Source organism: Vidua macroura, chromosome 3 (assembly GCF_024509145.1).
Source record: "Vidua macroura isolate BioBank_ID:100142 chromosome 3, ASM2450914v1, whole genome shotgun sequence".
NCBI classification, from domain to species: domain Eukaryota; kingdom Metazoa; phylum Chordata; class Aves; order Passeriformes; family Viduidae; genus Vidua; species Vidua macroura.
In genome coordinates, this window is record NC_071573.1 from 61,015,840 (window position 1) to 61,040,050 (window position 24,211).

The following is a 24,211-nucleotide window of genomic DNA, read 5'->3' on the forward strand; positions in this document are numbered from 1 at the left end:
TATTTCTTCCTTGCATCAAGTCTGGACAAAGATATTTTTTCTTATTGTATTTGATTCTGCTCTCAAAGTTGGAATGTCTGTAGGTAGTAAAGTGGTGAATCTCCTCATGCTCATGGCAAGGGCATGCATTGACATCGTGGACTTTTATCATCATTTCTGAGACAAAATCAAATGGCCTAAGGATTTACAGAAAGTAATGAGAGCCAGACCTACATTCCCTTGTTTACAGATATCTTAACCTTAATTTCCTTTCTGCAAAATTGACATTTCCTCTAGCAAAAATTAGAGAATCGCTGCCCCTCTCTACAGGTGCAAGCCAACCCCTTTGGTCCAATTTATAATGCTATCCAATTTTAAAAGTTTTCTCCAAACCCTGAGTTTGGGGACACTATAGCAAAGGGTGGGTGCAAGAGGAGAATCTATCATGTATGTTTCCTGAAGGAAATTTTAATTCTGTGAAAAGAGTTTTGGTCCTCTCTGCTCTTCCCAGCAGAGAAACATATGGCCCTGCATTTGGTGGCCAGCACTAGCAGCAGATTGACATCTCCCATAAATTCTACATTTTCTTATTATGACAGTAAATGCTATTAGACCTGAGCATAATGAGACAAAAGACTTCATAGCCACAGAAAAACACATATTCTCGATGAATTAGGGACATGGTATTGATTTATAATTACCTATATAAGATAGAATGGTTTATATCTCCAATAATCTTTAAAGGCTGCCATCTGCCTCTAGACAAACTTAAGAAGGAAACCTAATTTGGATAAAAACCTACTTGGATAGTTAATTCAGTTAAGGGATCAATTTCTAATAAAACTGAAGGATTGGGCTGTGTGATAATCCTTTGAACTACCTGCAGCAGCAAATTCGTCCTTAGCTTTTCTTTTCCACAGTGCCACACTGGCTCTCAGCTTTCTGGTAAGTGAGGTAAAGGTGATTTACCCAGTAAGGTAAATAAAAACTGACAGAAATAAAAATGAAAGAGTTTTAAAAGAGCTTTACTACTGCTGTTGTAATATGAATAAGAGCAGAAAAACTCATCAAAATATAAATTATAATAAAAAAAAACATTAAAATATGTAGTAGTGATATTAGGTAAATAGATGTTTTTAAATGTAAGAATTATGGATGCATGCTCATGTACATGTACTCATTAGAAATGGGATCAACAAAGGCCTTCAGTGTTAGGGGACAGAGAGACATGAAATGAGGATGGAACAGAGGTGGTTAAGTAAATATCACTTTGAAATGTCTTTCAGAACTGTGTTTCTGCTCCTAAACAAAAGCAGTTCCCATGCAATGAACTGCCTGGTATTTACTGACTGCCCTTGCACTCTGTGCCCTTAGCAATTTGCCTTGAACTCTTTTACATAGCAGAGTATAAGGTCCAGATCAATTTGATAATTAGGAAATCATAATGAGCTGTTTCTAATAGATTTAAGTGCAGTAAAGAATGTTATGTTTTCTTTTAAGGTGTTTTTAGAGCTAATGTAGAGACACCATTTTAATGTTCTGTGCTTCGTGGTGTTGTCAATTTAATGGTTTACATCAGATTTGTAAATTCTTCATGACATTTTTATTAATGGAAATACTACTTCATCTACTATGCTGCTAACAGCAGCACTTAGTTTCCCTAGGTAAGTGAGAAATTCAGACCAGTGTCAGAGCTTAGCTACATTAGCCATTTGTGGTGAAAGAAAAGCCTCTATTAATGCTTATGCACTAGAATTAAGATGACTTGAATGCTGTAATCCTTCCTGTTTGACTATTGGCATCATGCTGCCATCTGACAACAGCTGTTTCCTTCTTAATCTGACAGAAAAAAAATGGTGGTAGATTGTTACTTGCACCATTACAAGCTCATTTGTTCCATTTTATGTTTTAGTAAATATGAACAGGGTTTCATAATAAAACCCTATTTAATCCTCTTTAATGTATCCAAGGGTTACATATAGTATAGTCTTGTTTATTTTTGTCCTCTGCTTTAGAAAGTACCCAAAGAACAGACAGACATTGTTCTGCACCAGCATTTTACTTTTAATTCCATAGCTAGGAAGAGCAGGATCCAAAACTTGTCATGAGGAAAAAACGCAGGCATTTGGGGCACATAAGAAAAATGAGTAAGCATTGCATGTCATGACACTTTGTAACCACCACTCTTGGCAGAAGGCCAAGCATGAAGTTCATAGAGGCTTTTGAAGCTACTGGACCTGGAGGGTCCTGCCTTGAAAATGGATATCAGGTTGACATCTCTGCATTTCCTGACAGCTGCTACATTCAAAACACAAAAATACATTTGCCTCGCCTATTCCCTGAGCTTCAAATTATGGGGGTACTTAGGTGAATCTTGGAGTTCCAAAACTCGTCCATGAGAATCAGGTTTGAACACTGCTGGATCACAGTCCCATTATAGGTGCTGGTTTGACTGACAGCTACTGGTATGCCCACATATATTGAATACATTTGGTATTGGAGATAAAAGGTTGCTAAATGACAAAGTATTCCTTGAAAGCAGAAGACTGAGCATTTGTATTTTTTTTTAACACAAAAATCTCCTTTTGAGCTGGTGATACACAGAATATTGACCACTGTTGGTTGTGAAGCTAGAGAATTTAACTGAAGATCCCGTCCTTTATATGTGTTTTCTGAGTTTAGCTTGGGAACACAATGGAATTCAGACGGTAAAGGGGAGGAAAAAAAAGGGTCATACTAAAAATCGGGCAAATTAAAGCAAATAATTCTCTACCTTTCAATATTGTGAACTTTATTTTAATTTCAGGTGAAATCCTTTGAATAGAAAACACAGATGTCAATATTTACAAGAACAATGGAAGCTACAGAAGGCAGCTGGCTTGCACCCACCATTATCCAGCACTGTATGTATGTGTGCTGTAGATCACCCCAAGAGTGCAAATCTCTCTGATACACAGGAAAGGGGGAAAGGATTATGAGATTGTCAAATTTTTCTCTTATCTGGACAATAATTGTGAACAATTCTAATTATTGGTGGCAGAAATACTCAGAGTCATCCCAGAACTTCCAGCAGCAGATAGCCCAGCTTCTGGGGAAAATAGACTTATGTCCAAAGTCACCTAAAATGCATCTTCTCTAGACCAATAACTGTTGAAGGAAGTGAAAGCAAAGCTGCTGTCTAATTTGCAAAACACAAAATATTGCAACTAGCAGGATAGAAAGGAAAAATACTCCTACTCTTCTGCCTACTCTACACTTCTTATCAGATATATACTCTGAGAAACAAAATTCCTTAATGTTTGTGGCCGATGGTTCCTCAGGCTGGAACACACACCCCATGAACCAGCTGCACAGAGACTGAACTGCTCACTCATTTCCCTGGAATTTGTGCAACTATTAATTTGTAATTCAGAGATCTTTGAACCTACTCTTGTATTAGCTAAGAGCCATGCTAAGATTGTTAACTTAGCAAATCACTTGATTCTGCAGCTCTCCTTTGTGTTAGCTGCTTCCAGTAATGAGGCTTTGCATGCAAAAACAAATAGTTGGAGCAAAATGAAAAACTCTAGGCTCTAATAGATAAAATTAAACATTGCAAGTTTTTCCATGACACTACAGAATGTATGAATAATGATCAAGTGTTTTGGAATGAAATGGAAGGAAACAAAATATGGAATTCTTCACTAATATTAAAGATCTGCTATGTAAGCTGTATTTAATACCATGTTCAAAGAGATGAGTTCTTGGGAGTATTCTCAAGGGGATTTGTTTAATTTGCTCCATCTACTTTGGTTTAATCTGAAGTAAATAAAGTTTATTTAAAATACATTCTTAGGTTGCTACTGACTTAGTCCTACTGACTCAAACATAACACCAAAACCAAACAATCAGGACAGTCTTTGGGCATCAGTATGAACTTGATTATGACCTCAAGCGATGCCTGCAAATGTAATTTTTCAAAGGACATTGATCTGATAATATATATTGACATTTTAGAGTGAGAACAGATCTTTTTTTAAGGAAGTGCTCTAATTCAGAGGTGTTCTAAATATTTTTACTTTTTGCTGTAGCAAAATGCATTTGACAGTTTTTATTCATTAACTCAAAATATCACTCAGAAATTCAGAGTGATGCAGATGTCTTTCTCTTTTTCCAATGACATTTTCGATATTTACATTTCCAATCAGGGTATAAACACAACAGTTTCGCTGACTAAAGTGCACTGTTAAAATTTAAATGCATGTTTATTTTGTGAATACATAATTCACTGAATTAAGATAACACTGAACATTCACTATGAGCAGGGAACATGGCTTGCAATTTAGAAAGGGGCCTGTGTTCTGCAGATAAGTACACTGTCAGTGTTACTCTGTGTTTAAAATGTTTCAGATACAAGGGTTAGAGTTGAAGAATTGCTTCATTTCTGCAAAGCTGGAGCAGGCCAACCTTTACATCATAAGATCCACGGTAGGGAATGAGTTCCTGAGAATTGCTTGTGACAACTGCATGTTAAATGTGATCCAGATTTCCTTGAAAGGTGATGGTTTTAAACCTAATCAGGAAGTTGTATCCTCAGAAAATTCAATAAATTAAATCATAATTTAAATAGGATGTGTTGCTTTAAAAAAACCCGAAGATTAAATAATGCAGTGTAATAAAGAGACTTTTTTATAGTGTGCTATATACTGAATAGTAACTTCTATTTTTTTGTCATTCATATGTATTTACATTACTTTCATTGCAAGGAGCAAAAATTATTTTAAATTATGGCCTATTTGAACATAAAAGTAGCTCTACTGGTTTGGACAGAAAATCCATCTCCCTGGTATCCTACTTGTTTAAAAGGCACCCATAAATGAGTTTTAAGGAAGGGGCAATATTCCCAATGCTGTCACCAGCTTGCAGCCATATGCTGCCAGGCAATTCCTAAGCCAGATGTTCTTTCTGTGTGTTTAGCAATAGTCCATGGATAAATTTTCCACAAACATGTCCGGTCTTGCCGAGAACTCGTGTAAGCTTTCAGCTTCACCAGCATCCTGCGGCAAGCAATAACACTGTAATGACACATAATGTGGAATGCCACCACCTTCAGTTTGTTTGGAATAAATTTCTTCATTGTAGTTACTGTTAATTCCCCTTAGTGCTGCTGCTGGAAGAGATAGTGGAATATCCATTGATACAATTCTTTTTTTCTCACTTGAGGTTTGTGTCTCAGTGTTTTAGCTCCCTGTCTTTACCTGTAGACCACCTTCTCTGCTCTCTGTAAGTGTTTGGTGATATCAATTTTTAAAAATTGATCCTATAATTACAGTAGCCTGCAGTCAAATCACTAAGATTGCTTGTATGAGCCAGGCATATTCAACTAAGTCCTGAATTAGAAAGGGTATTTAATATAGTTTAAATCTGAATATTTCTTAAACATAAACATAGCTTTATATTGTGTTTGGATATTTGGGAAAATCAGCCTCTTAACAGAAAACCTGATCTGACTGTACAATTTAGGCAAATACTTATTTTATTATTAATGCACATTGTTTGCTTCTGTAAGAATATGTTATACCAAAAGAGCTTGCCATGTACTTTTATGACTTAAAAGTCTTTCTGACATACATCAAGCATACTACAGTAAATGCTATTGGGAGATTTGTATATATATTCCCAGTATTCTTCTGTACTTTGCAATATGTCTATAATTTAAGAATGGTACTTAATCACCTATCCCAACACTTCTGTACTTTCAGACCCTAAAAGTGAATAATGCAAAATCCAGTACACATAGTGGGTCCTTGCAAAGCAACTGTGATGAAGCTTTATTTTAAAATTTTGTTCATGCTTTTCATTAAAGTACTTATCTGCAGCCAAGAGAATAGGAAATTAGGTTGATTAAAATAGCTACAATAGTCTGAACTGAACAGTTAAAAGTAGGGAATTCTACTGATTAAAACAGGGTACTTGAAACATGGCAACATCCTAAAGTTACAACTATTTCACAGCTTGTTAGCAGCTAAAAAATTATGTACTTGCTTCAAGGGGAAAAATAACATTCCAGTTTTGCCCATGTGAATAGTACATTAGGTAGTGCTTAAGACATTTTAAACTGTTATGGTTATATATTGTAAAATATATTTCTCCATAATGTTGCAGCACACGTTATACATTGGGCTGATTCCTTGTAAAAATATCTTCCTGTGATTACTGTAATGAAATGGATAGATAATAATCTGATGCTTCCAGAAATAGATAACTCTGAAACTGGGGCTAGGAAAAATCAAAATATTCAGTTTGAAAACTGCTCCTAGGAGCATTTGCTCTTAGAGTCACAATAATCTTTTATAGCAGTTTTGTCTTAATTTTTATTGATGATCCAAAGCAACTGAAGGGAAAAAAACAGGCTAAGGAAAAAAAAATATTATTTTGCTAAGCTCACAGGACAGGAACTAGGGGCTGAAATATTAGTCCAGGAAAATCAGAAGAGACTTAGTCTCTGACTTTAGTGGGGTCATAATTTTGCTTCATGTGCTCTGGCAGCAGAAAAATTTCAGTATTCTACTGCCCTGTCATTTATAACCCCATTTCCCAAGTCTTTTTCAGCCTTTGATGAAGTAAGGCTACCTTCTTCACAAACACTGATGATCTCAGCTATGGAATGATAACTTCTTGTTCTACAATGTAGGCATTTACCTTATAATTTATCAATTTGCCTTTTGTCTGTTCAGCAATCCTTATCATCTGTTGCCTTAAGAAGAGAACCTCAATCAATCTTTGGTAGTCCTGTTAGACAATTAGAAAATTTGGAGTGCTGATCATTATATATCTGCATATATGGGCAATGAGGGAGAAAAAGCCATATTTGTATAATAGTTGAAGTTTTCTTGGTTTTGGCCTGTGTGCTGGTTTTACCATGCTTCTGGTTTGTCCTTCACCTTGCAGCTTGAGAAAAGCAAAACAAACAATAGGATTTTCATATGAGTATTACTTGATTGTTCCTAACCAGCTAAGCTAACAGAAATGTGATTTTATTATATTTATCAATTACACTTATAATTCTGAGAAAATTGTAAAGGCTTCTGGAGTGGAGGCACTTGTGTATAGCTGAAGCTTTTGTACATCAGCCAGCAGGTGATGAAAAATCCTACAGATGATTATCCCCTCGTACTTGTATAAGATGTTCCAAAACACAAGTAAAATAATTAGGTTCTAAATCCCCTCAAGAATATAAGAACTTATGGTATTAGAGGTATCTTCTTTGTAATATTTTCTACCAAATTTTATTGTCATTCATGCTTACATACAAGGTGAGTCCCCTTCTCAATGAGAATTTGTGAAATACTCGAATTACTGAAAGTGCTCACTTGTATTTCAGTTTTAAAGATGGCAGAAAATGTGCTTGGAAAAAGTGGTGAAACCAGAAGTTTATGCCGCTGATTTCTTATACTGGGATTGTTAACTGGAAATTATGTGGCCCTTTAAAAATGTTAATTTTCATTAAAACAAAATGCAATGCTCATCTCTTTGCTTCTGCCTGTCTCTCATTCACAGTATATAAAGTAGCACAGCACAAGAAAGAATAGAAAAGAGATGCTGGTGATGCTTTGATATTTTAAATAATATGTTCCATTATAAGAGATAGATGGAGTCATCTAAATTCTGAGATGGAAATATTACTGACCAGATTATAGTGTCTTCTGACAATTTGCTTTTATATTTAGTAAAAAATACTCTGCTTAAAGGAGGCAATTGTCCCACTCTGCTCTGCACTGGTGAGGCCTCACCTTGAACACTGTGTACAGTTTTGGTCACCACAATATAAAAAAGATATTGAGCTATTAGAGAGCATCCAAAGGAGAGCCATGAGGATGGGGAGGGGCCCTGAGGGGAGGCTGTATGAGGAGGGCTGAGGTCACTTGGTCTGTTCAGTCTGGAGAAGAGGAGACTGAGGGAAGACCTCATTGTAGTCTGCAACATCTTCATGAGGGGAAGAGGAGGGGCCACAGTACCTGTACTGTGGTGATCAGGTACAGGACCTGAGGGAATGGCCTGAAGCAGATTCAGGAAAGGTTTTGGTTAGGTATCAGGAAAGGTTTTTCACCCAGAGGATGTTTGAGCACTAAACAGGCTCCCCAGGGAAAGGGGGAGATAGTGTGTAAGGGACAGTGTTCCCTGATTCTGGGAACTGCTTTCTGTCCCTGACAGAAATGCATTCTTCCGCTGATGCAAGTTAGTAGCACTGCTCCCATTGATTTTCAAGTGCCAAGAAGAAATCAAGGGCAGCCAAGAGCTGCAGATGGTCTTTCTCATCAAAGACCAAAAACCAATGCAGCTGTACTTTGTGGCTGCTCACTCTGACCCCACTTCCCTATGGCAGCCATATGGCTTGGAACCATTCCCTGGGTACTCTTCCCTCTTGCAGGATACACGTGTGCATCCTACTCTGCAAACCAGCCCCAATTCCCTGGACGGTTTTGTGTCATTCACTACTGTTCTGATTTTGCTTGTGACTGTATTAATTTCTCCCAGTGAATCTATAATTATCTTTTTTAAGTTAAAATTTAAGATTAAAATTTCAGGAGACTTGGTCATAGATGTCCCCATAATATTTATGTTTAAATATATGTAAATTTGCATTGCCTTCCACTGCATATGCATCCTCACTGAAAAGTTATTTCATCTTCCCTCTTCTTTTTTTTTCCTTTCTGGACATATGGTGAACAGTATTGTACGTAGCATGAGTTATTAAATAGTAAGACACTACAGTAAATCAAAGTAAATCTAACCACTATAGCATAAATACAGTTTTTGGGGGTGAATATCTTCCAAATGAACTGCAAATGTTATGTTTTTCCTGCAGAAACTATACTATAGTATCTTGAAGTAGGAAAATGTTCAAGTTTAGCCTTCTGTAATTCCAGCAATTGCTTCCAAAATACACAGCAGTGGTAGTATATTCTTGCCTTGTAATTCTGCAGCTCTGTCTGAACCTTGCTCTACAAACCTATCACAATTTCTTTGCAATCAAAGATGAGCAAATTCGTGCAAATGTATTAAATCTAGTCACTTGTGACTGTAACAAATGTACCATTAGAAGACTGAAGCCCTGAAGGCTACAGATTTGACACTTTGTTTAAAATTATTTGTGACTTACCTGTGTGGCTATGCATCAGTCTAGAGATACTTATGAACTTTATAGTTATTGCTTGGTACGACAGAATAGCTGTAATAGTGCTGTGAGTTTTTATTGGTGTATGACTGGTATTTGTTTCAGCTTTCCAACTGGCTTTCAGTCAAAAAGAAACAGAAACTCAAATATTTATTTCTTGTACAAATTTTTGCACAAGTATTCATGCTAATTTTCCTTGTAGTTGTTACTCATGAGAATTACTTTTGAATACCTATGAAGAGTAAATAAAAAGCATCAGAAGATGCTTTTTACAATCCTTGTTACAATAATGTTTCCAATCCCAAATATCATATACTTACATTCTTTTTTTTTTTTTTTAATTGCAAGTGCTATATCTCATTGTCAGAGCTATTTTACACAAAAGATGTCAAAAAAAAAAAAAAAAAGGTTGTATGAAAAGCATGAAAGCTTATAAAATGGGCAAGACAAGCAAGAATGTGGGAACTTCCATTCCTTCTTTCTGATTTGTCTATGATACTTGCAGACATGGTTTTAAAAGATCTTTCTCATAAAGATGGTATATCTTAAACTGTAGTAGGGACCTCACATGTGGTTAAAGTATGGTGGCCTTCTTTTGGATTTAAAATTTCTGGAAAATGCTGTTCTGAGTTGATATGAACCATTTGTAAAATCCATATTGAATTCAGAAAATTGTTTCCATTAAAAATAGCAAAAATAAGACTGACATCTTGAAATGTTCTGTATTAAGAGTGGCTGAATTTGATTGCAGTGAGAGAAAATGTGAGAGAAAGAAACACTTTTCTAATATTGTTTGGGATGAAAGAAGATGATGCAAAATGAATATTTTTGACAGTAAGAAAGAACTAAGAATATTTTGCATTGTGTTAACTTCAAGTTTTACTGGGTATTCTTCAACCCTTAAAGACAAGTGGTTTTCTTTCTCACAGCCCATGACTCATGCAATTGTTCCTTTCTTTGTTCTGAAGCATTTTTCCTAGGCGCATAGTGACATTTCTGGATAGCTCTGGCTTGCTCAGCTTAGGATTGTGTCGCAATTTTCATGAGCTTTTCTGACTGACTAAACTCTCCTCCTTTGTGGCTGCTCTGTTTTATTTCACCAGATGTTTTTGTGCTACAACTTCAGCTGTGATCAAATCTGCAGGCAACAGCAAAATCAGAAGGGTAAGGAAGCTCCCAGTCAATGTGCTGACTGACTTAGTTAACACGTGTGGGAGAGAGCATGGTTTCAACTTCCTAGCCAGATTCAGACTGAAAAAAACTATCCCAGACCTTTCTGAAGCCTGATCTAAGATGGGGGGTGGGGATGGTGGCAACTGACACAGACCCTGAACCCAAGCGATGGATACAGCCTATCTGTAAAGCAATAAATCATATATTGATTTCCAAGTATCTTCTCTGCACTTGCTAGCACCGCCCCATCTTTCTTGATGAAACTGTAGCTGATGAGTTCATCAGTTGTTACATCCCAAATACTGGATAGAGGGGTCTATTTCCTGACCCGAAGAAGAAGGGTGGGGGCAGTTGTTAGCTACTGGAGTCTTCTTCACTCCTGCCTCTTCAGTGGTGCTGGTTGCAATGTCCAAGAGAAGAGACAAGCCCAGGATTTCTGGCCTTCATGACAGCAGCCTCTCAACAACAGAGTAAATGCCCCCTTCCATTCAGAAGCATAGTACATACATCTGAGGAGACCTTTCAGAAGGAGCTTCCCCTGTGAGCTTTGATGTAAAAGCCAGTCAGCAGGTCTGCTCCAGATGTATCAGACAATGCATGATGTTGAGATCAGTCTCACCAATGTGAGAAGCAGCCATGTGAAAAGCTCATGTTTTCCACAATACTGTGCCTGTGATATAGTCAAGAAAGTATCTGTGATGTACAAGGTCCCAGTTGTTCTACAGAGTTCAGGGTCCTCATGCTCAAGAAAGATCAGTTCAAAGTGAAACAGATGCAGAAAGAGTCAACAAGGAGTCAAGAGGATGGAAGAACTCTCTCTGAAAGAAAACCAAAAGGGTGCTTAACCCAGAAAAAAATCTTTTTAAGGGTTATACAGCTGCCTTGTATAAATGTAAAACATGATTGAACAGAAAAATGAGATACCATTCTTCAAACTTTTTATTTTACGAATCTTCATTTCATTTTCATATGCTAGTAGAGTATATCTACCTCTGCAGTGAATGCTTTCAGTGTGCACCACATTTAGGTAATAGTGTGGGAGAATTAAGAAGGGGCAAGGTGATTATATTCTGAAAATACAACAATCTTTTCATAATTAGTGGCATATCTGAAGTCATGGTTTATAAAATCAAAGTTGTATCAGAAGTAGTTAAAGAAAAAGGGATCATTCAGAGTTACCGATGAAAATCCCTTAGTCTCCAACACTCATGCTGACTTCTCCTTTCCCAAAGTGGCATAAAACATCAGTTGTGGTTTTCAGTTTTCTCTGAAAGTCCTATACCTCATGTGGAGATGCTATAAAGTGCACTAGATTTATCATCAGTTCTCTATGCCTGTGGATGCAGAAATCCATGCCATTTTATCCCTATTAAATCATGCACCAAATGAAAGTAAATCTAGTGATGTAACAGGAAACAATTTTCTCATTTTTTTGGTACCTTTCAGTGTAATTGAGCATATGGTGAATACTCCTCAAAAACAGCAAGATATTATTATCCCTGTTATATGGATTCCCTATTACAGGGAAAGGGAAACAAGAATTGATATGAGGGCTTGTGCAAGGTCACACTACAAATAGATGTGGATAAATAACTTCTACAGAAACAGATATACCTCTCTTGGTAAAATTCAGCAGCTGTCTGACCATGAGCAAAAACATAAGGCCGATGAGAACCTCAGCTGCTCCATCTCTGCACTGTGATTTACATAAGGTAAGCAGATGGGCAGCAATGGGCAAGATCTGAATTTCTCCAGAGAAAGCATTCAAGAAGAAACAAACAGGATAAAATAGAATAAATTCACGTGCTCATTAGTCTTCATATGGATAATCTCAAAAGCAGCACTGGTAGTTACTGTTTCACCTTTTGCGAAGTCAGGGATTAAAAATTACCGAGGCAGCCACCAGAGTGCACCAGATACATTTTAGAGCAACTCACAAGAAAAGTGAACAGCCTAAGAACTGTTACTCCCTTTTCTTGCGGTCTTTTGTTTTTGTTATGCGAAACGAATCATCAGCTCTTTAAATATGTGAGCGGAGAGCAGTGAGGAAGAAGGTGAAGTCTCAGAAAGCTAGCAAGGCGTCACTGCTTTCTGTGTACACATGTGACTTCACCCCCACCTTTGCCATTTGGGGATGTGTAAGATTATCTGAAACACCTCCTACATATCAGTACTGTACATTTTGAAATACTGACTACTCCACGCTGTGTATGCCATATGGTGCACATTGTAACTGAACATTGCATCTTCCATATTTTGAAGGGCAACATAAAAGCATTAAAGGTGAAGTTTACCAGACAGATGTGCACATCTGCATGTGACCTACTCATGTAGTCAGCCTTTCTAGTCAGTGGAAATAAATGGACAATTCTGGCATAGGATTTGTCTTTATGTGCTAAAGTGGAGGTCTAACATAGGACAGAGGATTTTACCCTTTAAAAGATAATTTCTTTCACGGACTTCTAATGGAATGTAAAATCAGTTGCAAGCTCTAGACATCAAGATTTAAGTACCTGTAATCTACATTTTTGTATTATTCCTAGCATTGATTATTAACAGCTGCAGAACACTCTTCATGTATGTTGTTCTTTAGGTAGTGGAGTGCAGCAATACATGAAATGTGAAGCTTAATAAGGGTTAGATTTCATCTTACAGTACACAAACAACATTCCATTTCATGTATTTTCTGGCTGCTGGCTGGAACCCTGGAAATATAATTTGGACAGTGGAAGCACTGCCATTTTATTTCAATGTGAATTAGGTGAGTGAGCTGGTGAGACATTTTCTGCTCAGTTTAAAACCCATATGAGCAAATGCTGGAATAGATAATAGAAGGGAAAAGTTGAAACTCCCCTGCATTAAAAATATGCTTTAAAATTCAGTTATACTTTTACTTCAGCACTGCAGTAGTTGTCAAATACTCTTGGACAGGGGGATTTCTAGACCTCAGCAGGAAGAAATCCATCTACTGCCATTGAAGTCAGCCTGTGAATTTAAATTTGTCAGCTGACCCGTTACTATTTCCTCTAGTCAATTCTTCTCAGTGGGTTGCATTTTTATCTGTTGATAATTAACATATCATTAGAAACCGGAATGTGAAAAATCACCTAATACATATTTTAAAATAATAATCATATATTTATACAAAATATGAAAAACAGTGTGGTTTATTTTTTTATTTGGGAAAATTTTAAACATGAAAATAAATCGCTTTGCAGTGAAGAGTCAAAAGCACATGTTGAACACATGCCTATTCAAACCCTGTAAAGCAGTGATGAAGGATGGCACTGCTGAGAAGTTCTCTTTTTAGCAGTTGTTTTGTAAAGAGAGCACTAAGCATGAGAACCCTGCGTGGTCTGCTAGGCTTTGGTGACTGAGTATATTGAGTGTAAAGGCAGTGCATGACATCTTAATCTAAATATTTAAACTGCTTCAAAGAGTCTTGGATTCTGTAGCAAGATAGACTGATTTGTAATCTCCTTTCTCAATGATACCCTCCTTTTAGCACATAAACCTATAAGCCTCAAATGGTGCATTCTCACCTAGTTGATTATAGAGTTGTAGAACAGTTTGAGTTGGAAGTGACCTTAAAGATGATGGAATTCCAAACCTCCTGCCATCAACAGGGATGCCACTCACTAGATCAAGTCCCTCAGGGCCCCATTCAATCTGGCCTTGAACACTCCCAGAGATGAGGCATCTACAAGCTCTCTGGGCAACCTGTTCACGACCCACTGAGTAATGATTTTCTTCTTAACACCTAATCTAAACCTGCCTGTTTCTCTCATTGTCCCTTGTCCTGTCTCTATCTGCCTATATGAAAAGTCCCTCTCCCTATTTTTAAAAAGCCTCTTTAAGGTACTGGAAGGCCTCAATGAGGTATCCCCAAAGTTTTCTCTTCTCTATGAACAACCTTACTTTCCAAATAAGTATGTCTGGACCTTATTAAGAACAAAAATATTAACTGCAGACTCAGGAATTAATGACTATTTAGTCACAGTTAGGCAGAAGATATACCAGTGAGAGAGAGTAGTGATATTTTTGTCAATTTACAGCACTAATACATCTGTAGGTCAAACTTACCTGTCTGTGTCTAGTGTAAACTGGGAATCATTTAATCAAAGAAAACCTTGCTGGTGTTTTGCTGTCATAACAGGACTAGGTTTGATCCTCTCAAGTAGAGAAAAAAATGTGTCTAGAGTTAGCTCCTAAATTTGTTTCTATGTTTGAAGTGCATCATAATAAAGACAGATGTATGAAAGGAATCAATACATCTTGTGATTTTATCACTAATTTAATCCCTAGTCTCATTTTTAATAGGACTTTTTTTCTTTCTAACTCCTTTTCTCAATTTCCTTGTTACATGCTTATAAAAACTTTTTTAAGCTTTCTTACTTCTTACTTTCTAGTTGACTGGTACAAACTCATTCTGGGTTTTGCCTCTCTTAATCTCCCCCCCACCCCAAACAAGGCAGGTTCTTCCCTTTCTCCATTTCCAGCAAGACTGTTTTTTGAGCAGCCCCTAGTGACGCCACATTGACTATATCTTGTTTCTGCATTCTTCTTTTTACAGCAAGGCTGCAGCATTGTTGATGTGTTTTAAGATGCTTATCAAAGAAAAAGCAGTTTACATTTTTGTGCTTATAGCACCTAATATATATTTAGTTTGGGCAAAGGGCTTTGGAAAGCACTCATTAGACATAGAATTCTCTAAATCTTTTACTTTTATTTCTGTTTTATTTTAGTTATTTTTAAAGGAAGTTTTTTAACTAAACGGTATATTTAGCATGCAACCAGTTAGCTGAGGCTTTAGACAAGGCCAGCTCCTAAGGACCCTGGTATTTACATTTAGTTTTTCTGGTTTAGTTTAAAAGGAAAGAAATGGGTCCTTCAGAAAATAATTTTGCATTCTGCATATGCTGTTTAACAATTAAACACATGTGCATTTAAAGAAAGCCAAATGCACCAGCAGATAGGAGTGCTAACATACATTAATAGGTTAATAGGATGTTTTCTCACCTCATGCTGATGTATTTCCAACGTGAACTGTGAAAACAGAATTCTTGTTTGCATGCTTGTGTGAGAAGTTAGGCTAATTTTTGCCTTTGGGACAGAGCATGAGATGTAGAGAGTGCAATACTTTTGCAGTGGGAGTACAGCAAAATCTTTCCACAGTCCTAAGTTTTGCAGTAGTTTCATGTCTTTGTTTCTGTGAGTGTGTAGGTACATGCAGACAATTTGTCTCAGTGCTTTTGGTGCATACTGCTAGCTAAACTGTTGTAACCATAGTACTAAGCTATTGCTGAAGCTGCACTGAAGGTGTACCTTCTCTTTTTCCCGTTTTCTTTGCAGAAGGAGAACATCTGTGGAGGTGAGGCAGCCTCTTTCCTATGCATTGTAAATATTAAAAAATTAAAGAATCACGTAGTTAAAAATGGACCTGTTCCTTTTTCTAATTTATATGCATAGTGTATTTGTTGGTACTAATGTCTTTTTAATAAACTGGGTTTTTTAAATTTCATGTGAAAATTTTGATTAAAAATAACAATACAAAAAATACAAAATATCTTGGCTAGCTGCCTACAGATAAAACAACCAAGAAACCATGGAAGAGGCAGGCTTTATCAAAACATGCCCCCCTTTCAATAGTTTATATTAATTTAAAACTAAGGCAGCACATGACCCTCAGATGTGTGAGAAATGAAAATGCAACTCCATAATGGTTGGCCTATTTAACAACATCCAAGTTTTCCTATGCTTGTAATTTTGTTGCTCAAAATTTAATGGCAACTTTTTAAAGAAATCAGGACTTCCTGTTTGGCACTCTGTAGAAGTCCATCATCAATGGCAAAATTCTGTTTTTCTGACTATGATCCCTCCAAAGTTATCATCTGTAAGCATCAAGAACTCTAGATGATCTTGCTCAAACATGACCAGAAGCTCTGCCTGTTTGCTTCTCTGCTGGGACTGACTTCATAGTGGCCATAGGCCAAGATTTCTGTGCTGCTCATGCATGGCAGCTCTGCACTGCAGAATAGCTGCACAGAAAACTGCATGGGCCACCCACAACCTTGCATGCAGCATTCCAATTTAGGTACAAGGTTAAGAGAGTAAAGGTTCAGAACTCGATACCCACGCGCTTCAGAATATCTCACAGAGCCCAGAACCGAACTTTGCAGGTTTTAACTACAAGCAAAGCAGTTGCATGATTTGTTTTAAAAGGAAAAAAAGGAAACACAATGCAAATTACACTCATCTCAACTGAAGATGATACATTCGCTTATAGAACAAACTGATAATAATTCAGACAAATCATATGCATATATGAACGAGGGCACAAATTACAAACATAAATAGTGGATGTGCATTGACATGTTGCCATGGAAAAAACAAACAGGTTTGGGTGTTGCGTTACAGGTCTTGCCTACCAATTCAAAACTAACAGCAAGGCAGTGAGTCCCATCTCATCAGAGCCTCTGCCGAGGCACAGAGGAGGATTTGCCCACCAAAAAGGCCGACCCACTGCTGTGCTCCTCTGGCTGTCACTGGTTGATAAAGCGTGACCGTGGAGCTAATGGCGTCTTGTTTAAGGCCCAGCAGCTCTGAGGTAACTCAGTCAGCAGCGTCCTTGCTTGACATTATCTCTCGTTGTGATTTTTGTTATGAGAGCTTATCATTTAAAAAAAAATAAACTTTTTTTTGGTGTGTGTATGAAAAGTTAAAGCAATCACCGAATACTCTTGCTATTCAGTGAAACAGATAACGTACAAAGCAAACGCTGAACACATGCTTTATTTTTCTTATTGCCGTGCCGCACGTGCCATACGGCAGCCTCGGGGCGCGGCAGTTCGCCCGTGGCACTCGGGGCCGAAAGGGCAGCGACTTTACTTTAACTGACGGATTTCTCAGCGACACCTTCACACAAACTCCAGCCTGACCGGAGGACGCTGGTTTCCCACACCCCGCGGCGTGAGGAAGCGCACAGAGCGGTAAAGCGGGCGCGGCACGGCTCCCGGCGGCCGCTCGCTACCGCCGCCCTCGCCCGCGGTGCTCCCGGGCCGGGAGGAGGCGCACGGCCCCGCCGGGCCGCAGGAAGCGCTGCCGTCACCCGGCCCTGCCCCGCTGCGCTGCCCGCAGGAGGCTGGGCCGCGCCGGGCCGTAGCCGGGCCGCCCCGCTCCGCCTCGGTGTCTTCAGAAGGGATGCGGCGGCAAGCGCCATGAGCTGGCGGTCCGGCTCCCGCGGCGTGGTCCTCACCGCCTACCACCCCAGCGGCGGGGCCGGCGACGCCCCCGGCGGGTGAGTGGAGGTGCGGGCGGGCAGCAGGGAGGGGAGGAGGGCGCTGCCCGCGGCAGGTGCGCTCGGCGGGGGCGGCTCCGGCTGCCGCACCGCGGAGGAGGAGCGCAGCCGGCTCAGCGGGAACCTGTTGCGCGGGAGAAGGTGTTTTCTCCGGCCCCGGGGCTAAAGGGTTTGCCCAAATTTGCTCTTTGTCCCGCAGCTCCCAAGCGGTTTTTCCTTTGTTGGTTTGGGGTTTTTCCCACCCCTTTCTGTAATACGCTCCGCGCGTCGAGAAAACCCCAGGAGTTTTGCTGGTCTGCCGAGAGCCGAGTGCAAACAGCAGCCGCCGGCTGTTGTTAAGGCGTTTGTATCCAAGAAAATCCCGTGGCCGTCCGGGTGCGTTGTCGGTGTTAAACCCGAGCTATTCTGGCCGGTTTGGTTTTAGGCTCGGAGAGGGGAGGGTTTGTGGGTCGCAGCGATGACTGCTGTCCCGTGGCCTCGGGGGCGCTGGACGTCAGAGATTTTGGGATCAGACTGTCGGTGGGATGCTGTGCGTAGATTTTCCTATAATCTCGTTGTGGTTTACTACTTTGTATCTTTGTAACTTGCTTTTTTTTTTTTTTTTTTTTTTTCTTTTTATGTGATAAATGGGACGAAGGGGTAGGTAATAATGAGATAAACTTTAAAAGCATTTGTCATTGAAACTGATAATGGGCAAGAAGCCGGTTTCACATACATGAGGGTTGAGTGCCTCACAGCACGTTTGATATAGGCAGAAGTCACTGCTGGCTTTTCCATAGCAATGACCAGAGGGACTGCTGTGTGAAGGACTGACTTGTGTTTATGGCCCATTCAGTCTTGCCTCTTCCTTGCTGAAATTGTCAACAAAGGTCCCATTGATAAAGATGGGACTTTTAATAATGCTGAGAAGCCAGCTGAAACTGGGAACGTATTGAAACCGGCACACTGTTTCCATGTGTGCATAGGAAGAGCATGTGTGATCAATGAGATAATAGTCTGATTAAAAAAAGATAGCAGGCAGTACAGCGTGTCACCCTGGAGAAAAGATAACTGTGACCTATCACACCAAGACTCCACAACAAAAGCAAGGACTGAACTGAGAAATACCTTTTACCCCATGTTAGAACCACAAAGTTCTCTTTTGGTTGAGGTACTTCCTTCTCCGTGACTAATGTTATTTATCAGCCTCGCCTGAAGTCCTGATATCATCTTAGCTACACCTATAAGGGCCCTGCAGACCTGGCCATTTCCAATGGAATACAAAATATGTATATTTTTTCAAGAAGTCACAGAATCTAAAACCTTCTCTGTTATTGTTTGTGGTGTTTCTTTACCTCTCATAACTCCTGTCAGACTCCCCATGGATGTGGAGAGATAAGTTTAAAAAGTGCTTTCCCTGCTCCTTGGATAACTTCTAAGTAAAGATCTGTGTATCTGTAGACTGTTATGAGGCCCGGGACACATGAGCACAGTCCCTCTCTGTGTCTTAAGAAACTTGTCTCCTGTGCTAATGCCCACACCATTAGGAACAGCAATCTCATGAGAGTCCAGCTCCTCTGCAGCTGCTTCTGTGGACAGCCTTCTGAGTAAGCTGGGACATTGCCAAACAAGTAATAGCAATCCTTCACAAATTCTTCTGGTTTGGGATTAAGAGAAGGGGAAATAAATGGGAAAAGTGGTCTCATTTCCGTAATTACAGCAAACAAATGTGCGTGTTTCAGCTGTGCATAGTAGAGGATTCCCACAGTTAGTTTGCCTGAGTTCCACCACAGCAGCAGTACAGCTTTGCAGGCCATGTGCATTTGCCACTTAGCTCATTACACTAAAATCATAAATACCTCTCTGCCTTTCTGCTGTGCCACTCTAAATTTGAACCTTAGGTCTGTTTCTGCTCTTTTTATTAACAAGGATCTCAACTCCATGGTCCTGGTTGACCCACTCCCTTCTGCTGTGCATCCCCAGTGTCATCCCACTTCTGAAGTGAGAGATTGGGAGTATTTTCATGGAAACGGGGAGGGAGGGGAGTGGCCACTTTTGGTTCTCTTTTGGTCTTTTTAGAAACAAGCAAACAAAACTTTCCTGAAATGTTGTAACATTTCTGTGGGATTTCTCTCCCATCCACTCCCCTCTGTATTTCTAACTACTTTCCTTCTTCATCAACATTCCCAAGATGTGCAGACCTGCCTGATACTAATAATGCCCAAACCCATATAATTCTGAAATATTTAATGGAAATAAGTTCTTCTATTAGGCTTTTCAAAGTGTGCAAGTGGAGCAGTTCTGCAGTCCAGATTTTGTATTTTGTTGCTGATGTGAAATTGAGCTTACTTTTCCTTTAAAAAAAATAACAAAATCAGAAAACAGCTTTCAATATCTAGGTTAGCATCTCACTACTAATTTGAAAACTCTATATGTTTTAACAGGGATCAGAATATTAGGATGCCAGTGTAATATGGTACCAGATGTAATAAAACAGCCCTTTTGGAAAGATTAAGAGAGAAACTATGTTGAATTATTTTTTCATAGGCATTTAAAACAGTGTGCTTTATCTTTGAGGGAAGTGTGACACTGGTACCTCCTGGAAAAAGCAATATGCTGGCTGTGCTCCAAACAAAGTGACATTGTAGGAAAGAAAGAGCTATTCTTCCTACCCATGCTTTTTCCTTCAGGCATATGAGAACTCTTGCTTCATAAGACTTAAATTTTTACTGATCTAACAGATTGTTGAGCTACTTGTCTATTGGGGGGGGGGGTTGGCCCTTTAAAGGCACAATGAGTCTGTGAAATACTTTTTTTTTTGAAAGGCTTACCTTACCATTGGTTCAGTAGGCTAAAATCTAGAACAGCCTCAGTGTGATTACTTCCAAATGTCAGTTTAGGAATATTGCCTTAACAGTAGTGATGCATAAAATAGCATCAGAGCTGCTGTCTTTGCATAGAGAAGTTTATTTTGCTGTAATGTAGCAGTTAAAGGATTATATTTATATGGTGTAGATATTGGTTGTGAGTGATTTCTTTATTTATAAATATTTATTAAGTTTGAAAACTTTCTTGGAGAAATCAAAATTGTAGGATACACAGTATTCAATTTTAATAACATTCAATTTTAATAACATTCAATTTTAATAACAGCTTTCTTTTCCCTATTGCCTTAATTCACTTACTTTTAAGTTTTAACCTGTTAGATTCAGTATGACAGTCCTATTGGCTGTCATGCTACTTGCATTTTGGTGTCATCTCCTTTTCTTCATGATTATCCATGCACAAAATTTTAAATAATTTCTGTCTTTCTATGGAACCATTTGTTATTATATGGGCTGGGGAAACCAAAAGCAAATCAGATAGGTTTCAGTCCAAAACTGTTTCAGTGACTGACCATAAGTATTTCACCCTTGTACATGAAAAATCCAAACCTGTAAGCATGGGTTTCCAGTGCCATTTAGGTTCCTTGGGAATTTTACCCCATCTACTTTGGCAGAAAGCACCACAGGTCCTGTGTCATATTTGCCAGCCACATGTAAGTATTTTAGATAACATTCTCCTCATATGGCTGCGTGGGCTTACCCTCAGGAATCAAATGCCATCCAGAGAGTCTTCTACAGGACTATTTCTGTCCTGAAGAGTGAGTGAATGTGTGTGTGTATGCAAATATATGTATGTAAAAATGTTTTTTGAATGTGATTATAAGGCTGAGATCAAGCCTGGAGCATTCAGTGCATGAGGAATAGATTTATAAAAGTGAATGCATGCACTGTGCATGCAGAAGTAACTGAACTGCACCAACACACCAGTGCATGAGGCAAATAAACTTCTGCTGCATGGCATTTTCAAGAGCTGAACCTAAATTGCAAACCGAGTAATAGATAAATGATTCTGAATATGTTGGCCACTGGAGGTAGAGTTGTTTTCCTCTCCATACCTCTCTCCTATTTGGGATGCTGCTGTTCCATGTTGTCTCCTGTGCTACGCCAGCTTGTCATGTGACAGCCTCCCTGTATCTGTTTCCAGTGAGTCACCGTGCTTGCTCACCAGCATGTGCACTTTTGCTGCCACTTCAGTGCACTGCATTAACTTACACTGCAGGACCAGTTTCCGTTTTGAAGTTTTGAAAGCCAGTGCCTGTTTAACTTCATGTATTTCCAAAGAGCTTGTAAATCTTTGTACTGCTGATAATTTAAGAAAGACTCCAATGTTTCACAGAGCCTAGGACATGTCTGCTCCTCCTCAGAGGCTCTGCAGTTCTATGCACTCTCCTCTTTGCCTTTTTTAAATCTTGCATTTAGTTTGCTGATACAAAACTAAACACAAGATTTAACTAATTTTGCTGATACTAAACTAAACGCAAGATTAGAGAACAATGACTTGAGTTTCCCTGAGATGGAACTAAACCCTGGGCCAGTTCTGGAAAAGAGTGTTGTAAGAGAGAGGATTGCTGCCACCTCAGGTCTCCTCTTTTGAGTGGCACCTGCTATTCAAGGCCTGAAGCCTTTGAACTTCACTGTCCTGCTTTGTTACTGAATCCACCTGACTCTGGGAGATACCAGCTGAAGCTTGGGTCTGTGTGGCAGTGAAACTAGGCAGTCTCAGTTGGGTTTTGTTGTAGAGAAGGGCCCCTTTTTGTGGGTTAGTGTATAAGTCTGCATAAACAAATGTATTTAATTTTTTAAATCTTTGTTAATATGGGCTTTACAGATTTAGTAGAGGTAGCATGCAAGTGGCATTTATTCTTTCCTTACTGGAATAATCTGCCTGATTATTGTTCAACTGTTTGCTCAGTTTAATCTGAAGTCTTAATAGTTTGTATTTTAAGTCAAGAAGAAATCTAGTAGTAAGTGCAAAATCATGCCTTTTTCCAAGGTCATTTTCCATCTCCTTTATTTCAGAGAAAAGTTTTCATTCCTTTCCCCTTTTCCTACCAGTGACTCATTCTTGGAATTGAAAACCAGTGAAATCCAGTTTAAAGGAGTAGAGTACTGTGAGGGATACATATAATGCTCAATGTACAAGCAGCAAACTCACAAGCTGATGACTCACAACCACCTTAAGTTGGTGGAGCATTTTGCAATTTCATTTGCAATCTGTTTGCACAGAAGGGATTCCAGGTCCCTGCCCCTGTTATCCCAGCAATTGTTGTTCCTAACCCCTGTAACCTTTCATGATGCTAATATATGGATGGCTCAGCACAGTACCTTCCATGTGTTGCTTTGCTTCTATAAGAGAAGAAAGAACTATCTGCAGAGCAAAGATCTATCCCACTACAGCTGACTTTACAAACTCATCACAGTCTTTTTATCTGCTACAGGTTTTGCATGAGCAGTCTTCATCTGACTGCATTAGAAAGATCTTTCTTGTCCTGGGTTTGCCTGCTGATTTGAATGAAGTTCATTGTCCAGTGCTTACCAGCATCTTCAGGTAGCGCTGACAGGCAACAAGTCACAAAGTTGCTTTATTTGTGTCTTTTGTACTTCATGCATGTATAAGTATGGACTATATGGCAGCCCCTAATGTGTTGCTCGGTTACTGATGTATTAATGCCAGTAACTTGATCTAATGACCGCAAGATGTGGTATCCCAACATTTCCTGTTTCCTTGATTCTGGATTTCTGCTTCATGGGGTTCCCCATCTTCCAGTTTGCACCTTATTTCTCGTTTGAATTTATCTTGCTCCTGCCTTTGGTTCTTGCTATGTCTTGCCAACTGATTAAAAAGCCCTCCTAGTGCCTGTTACCTATGGTCAGCTTTCCACTCGATTTTATCTTGGTGGGTGGAGCAAATTATTCTCTTTAAGCCTTTGTTTCTTCAGTCTGAAAATCTTTTTTGTGACATTTTTCTTCATAATTTTAGCACCCATCTTTACATTTGTCCTCCTACTTTGCTTCTGCTGCTCAGTATTCTCTCTTGTTCTGTGACTTCCCTGCCCTCCCTGATAAAGCATCCCAATCCTCTTAGACTAGAAATAATTTCTTGATAATTTCATATGTTTTATCTGTCATCTTTCTACAACAGCCTTCTTTCCTAGGGAGGCTTCTTAGGCCAAAATATGACAATAAAAATTTGTTAAAAATGTTTCCTCTACAGTGCCCCCAGTATGCTTGGGGAACTTAAACCATTTGGGGTGAAGTATTTGCGGGGAAGTATTTGAGGAGGAGCAAATCGGAATGTTTTTAGCATACTTAGAATAGTGGTTGAAGATACAGCATACACGAGAAAGCAACAAAGTAAGAAAAGCGTTGTCTTCAACAAATAAATAAATACCTTGTCATGCATACTCACTGCCCAACTGCAGCAGAATAGCTATCACTTTTGCTTGATTTAGCATCAGTATCAATTTCAATTTATCACTCCTCCAATTCCTTTTTCTTCCAGTCCAGCAGTCCCTAAACCACCTCAACAGCTTTTACTCTGGCTTTAGGAAGTCAGATATTTTGAATTCATATACCTAATTGAAAAAGAAAAGGAAAATCATTAGGATGAAGTGTGAGAATTGTTTGGTCAGTGTTTAGCAGTATATGTTTAGTAAGGTTCATTGCTCAATTTTTAGTGGTTTTAATCAGATGATGGTTTTTAGCAGATTTTTATGTAATTGTTAGAACAATGTTGGGACT

General features: G+C 38.9%; 1 protein-coding gene across 1 annotated transcript in view; it reads left to right on the forward strand.

The window, feature by feature from the left end:
- Positions 1–17,218: 17,218 nt before the first annotated feature.
- Positions 17,219–24,211, forward strand: part of ARHGAP18 (Rho GTPase activating protein 18) — a 66,221-nt gene continuing 59,228 nt past the window's right edge. Inside the window, exon 1 of the mRNA XM_053974335.1 lies at positions 17,219–17,606. Within this exon, the coding sequence (XP_053830310.1) occupies positions 17,527–17,606 (80 nt within the window). The 5' untranslated portion in view covers positions 17,219–17,526. The remainder of the gene's footprint in view (positions 17,607–24,211) is intronic.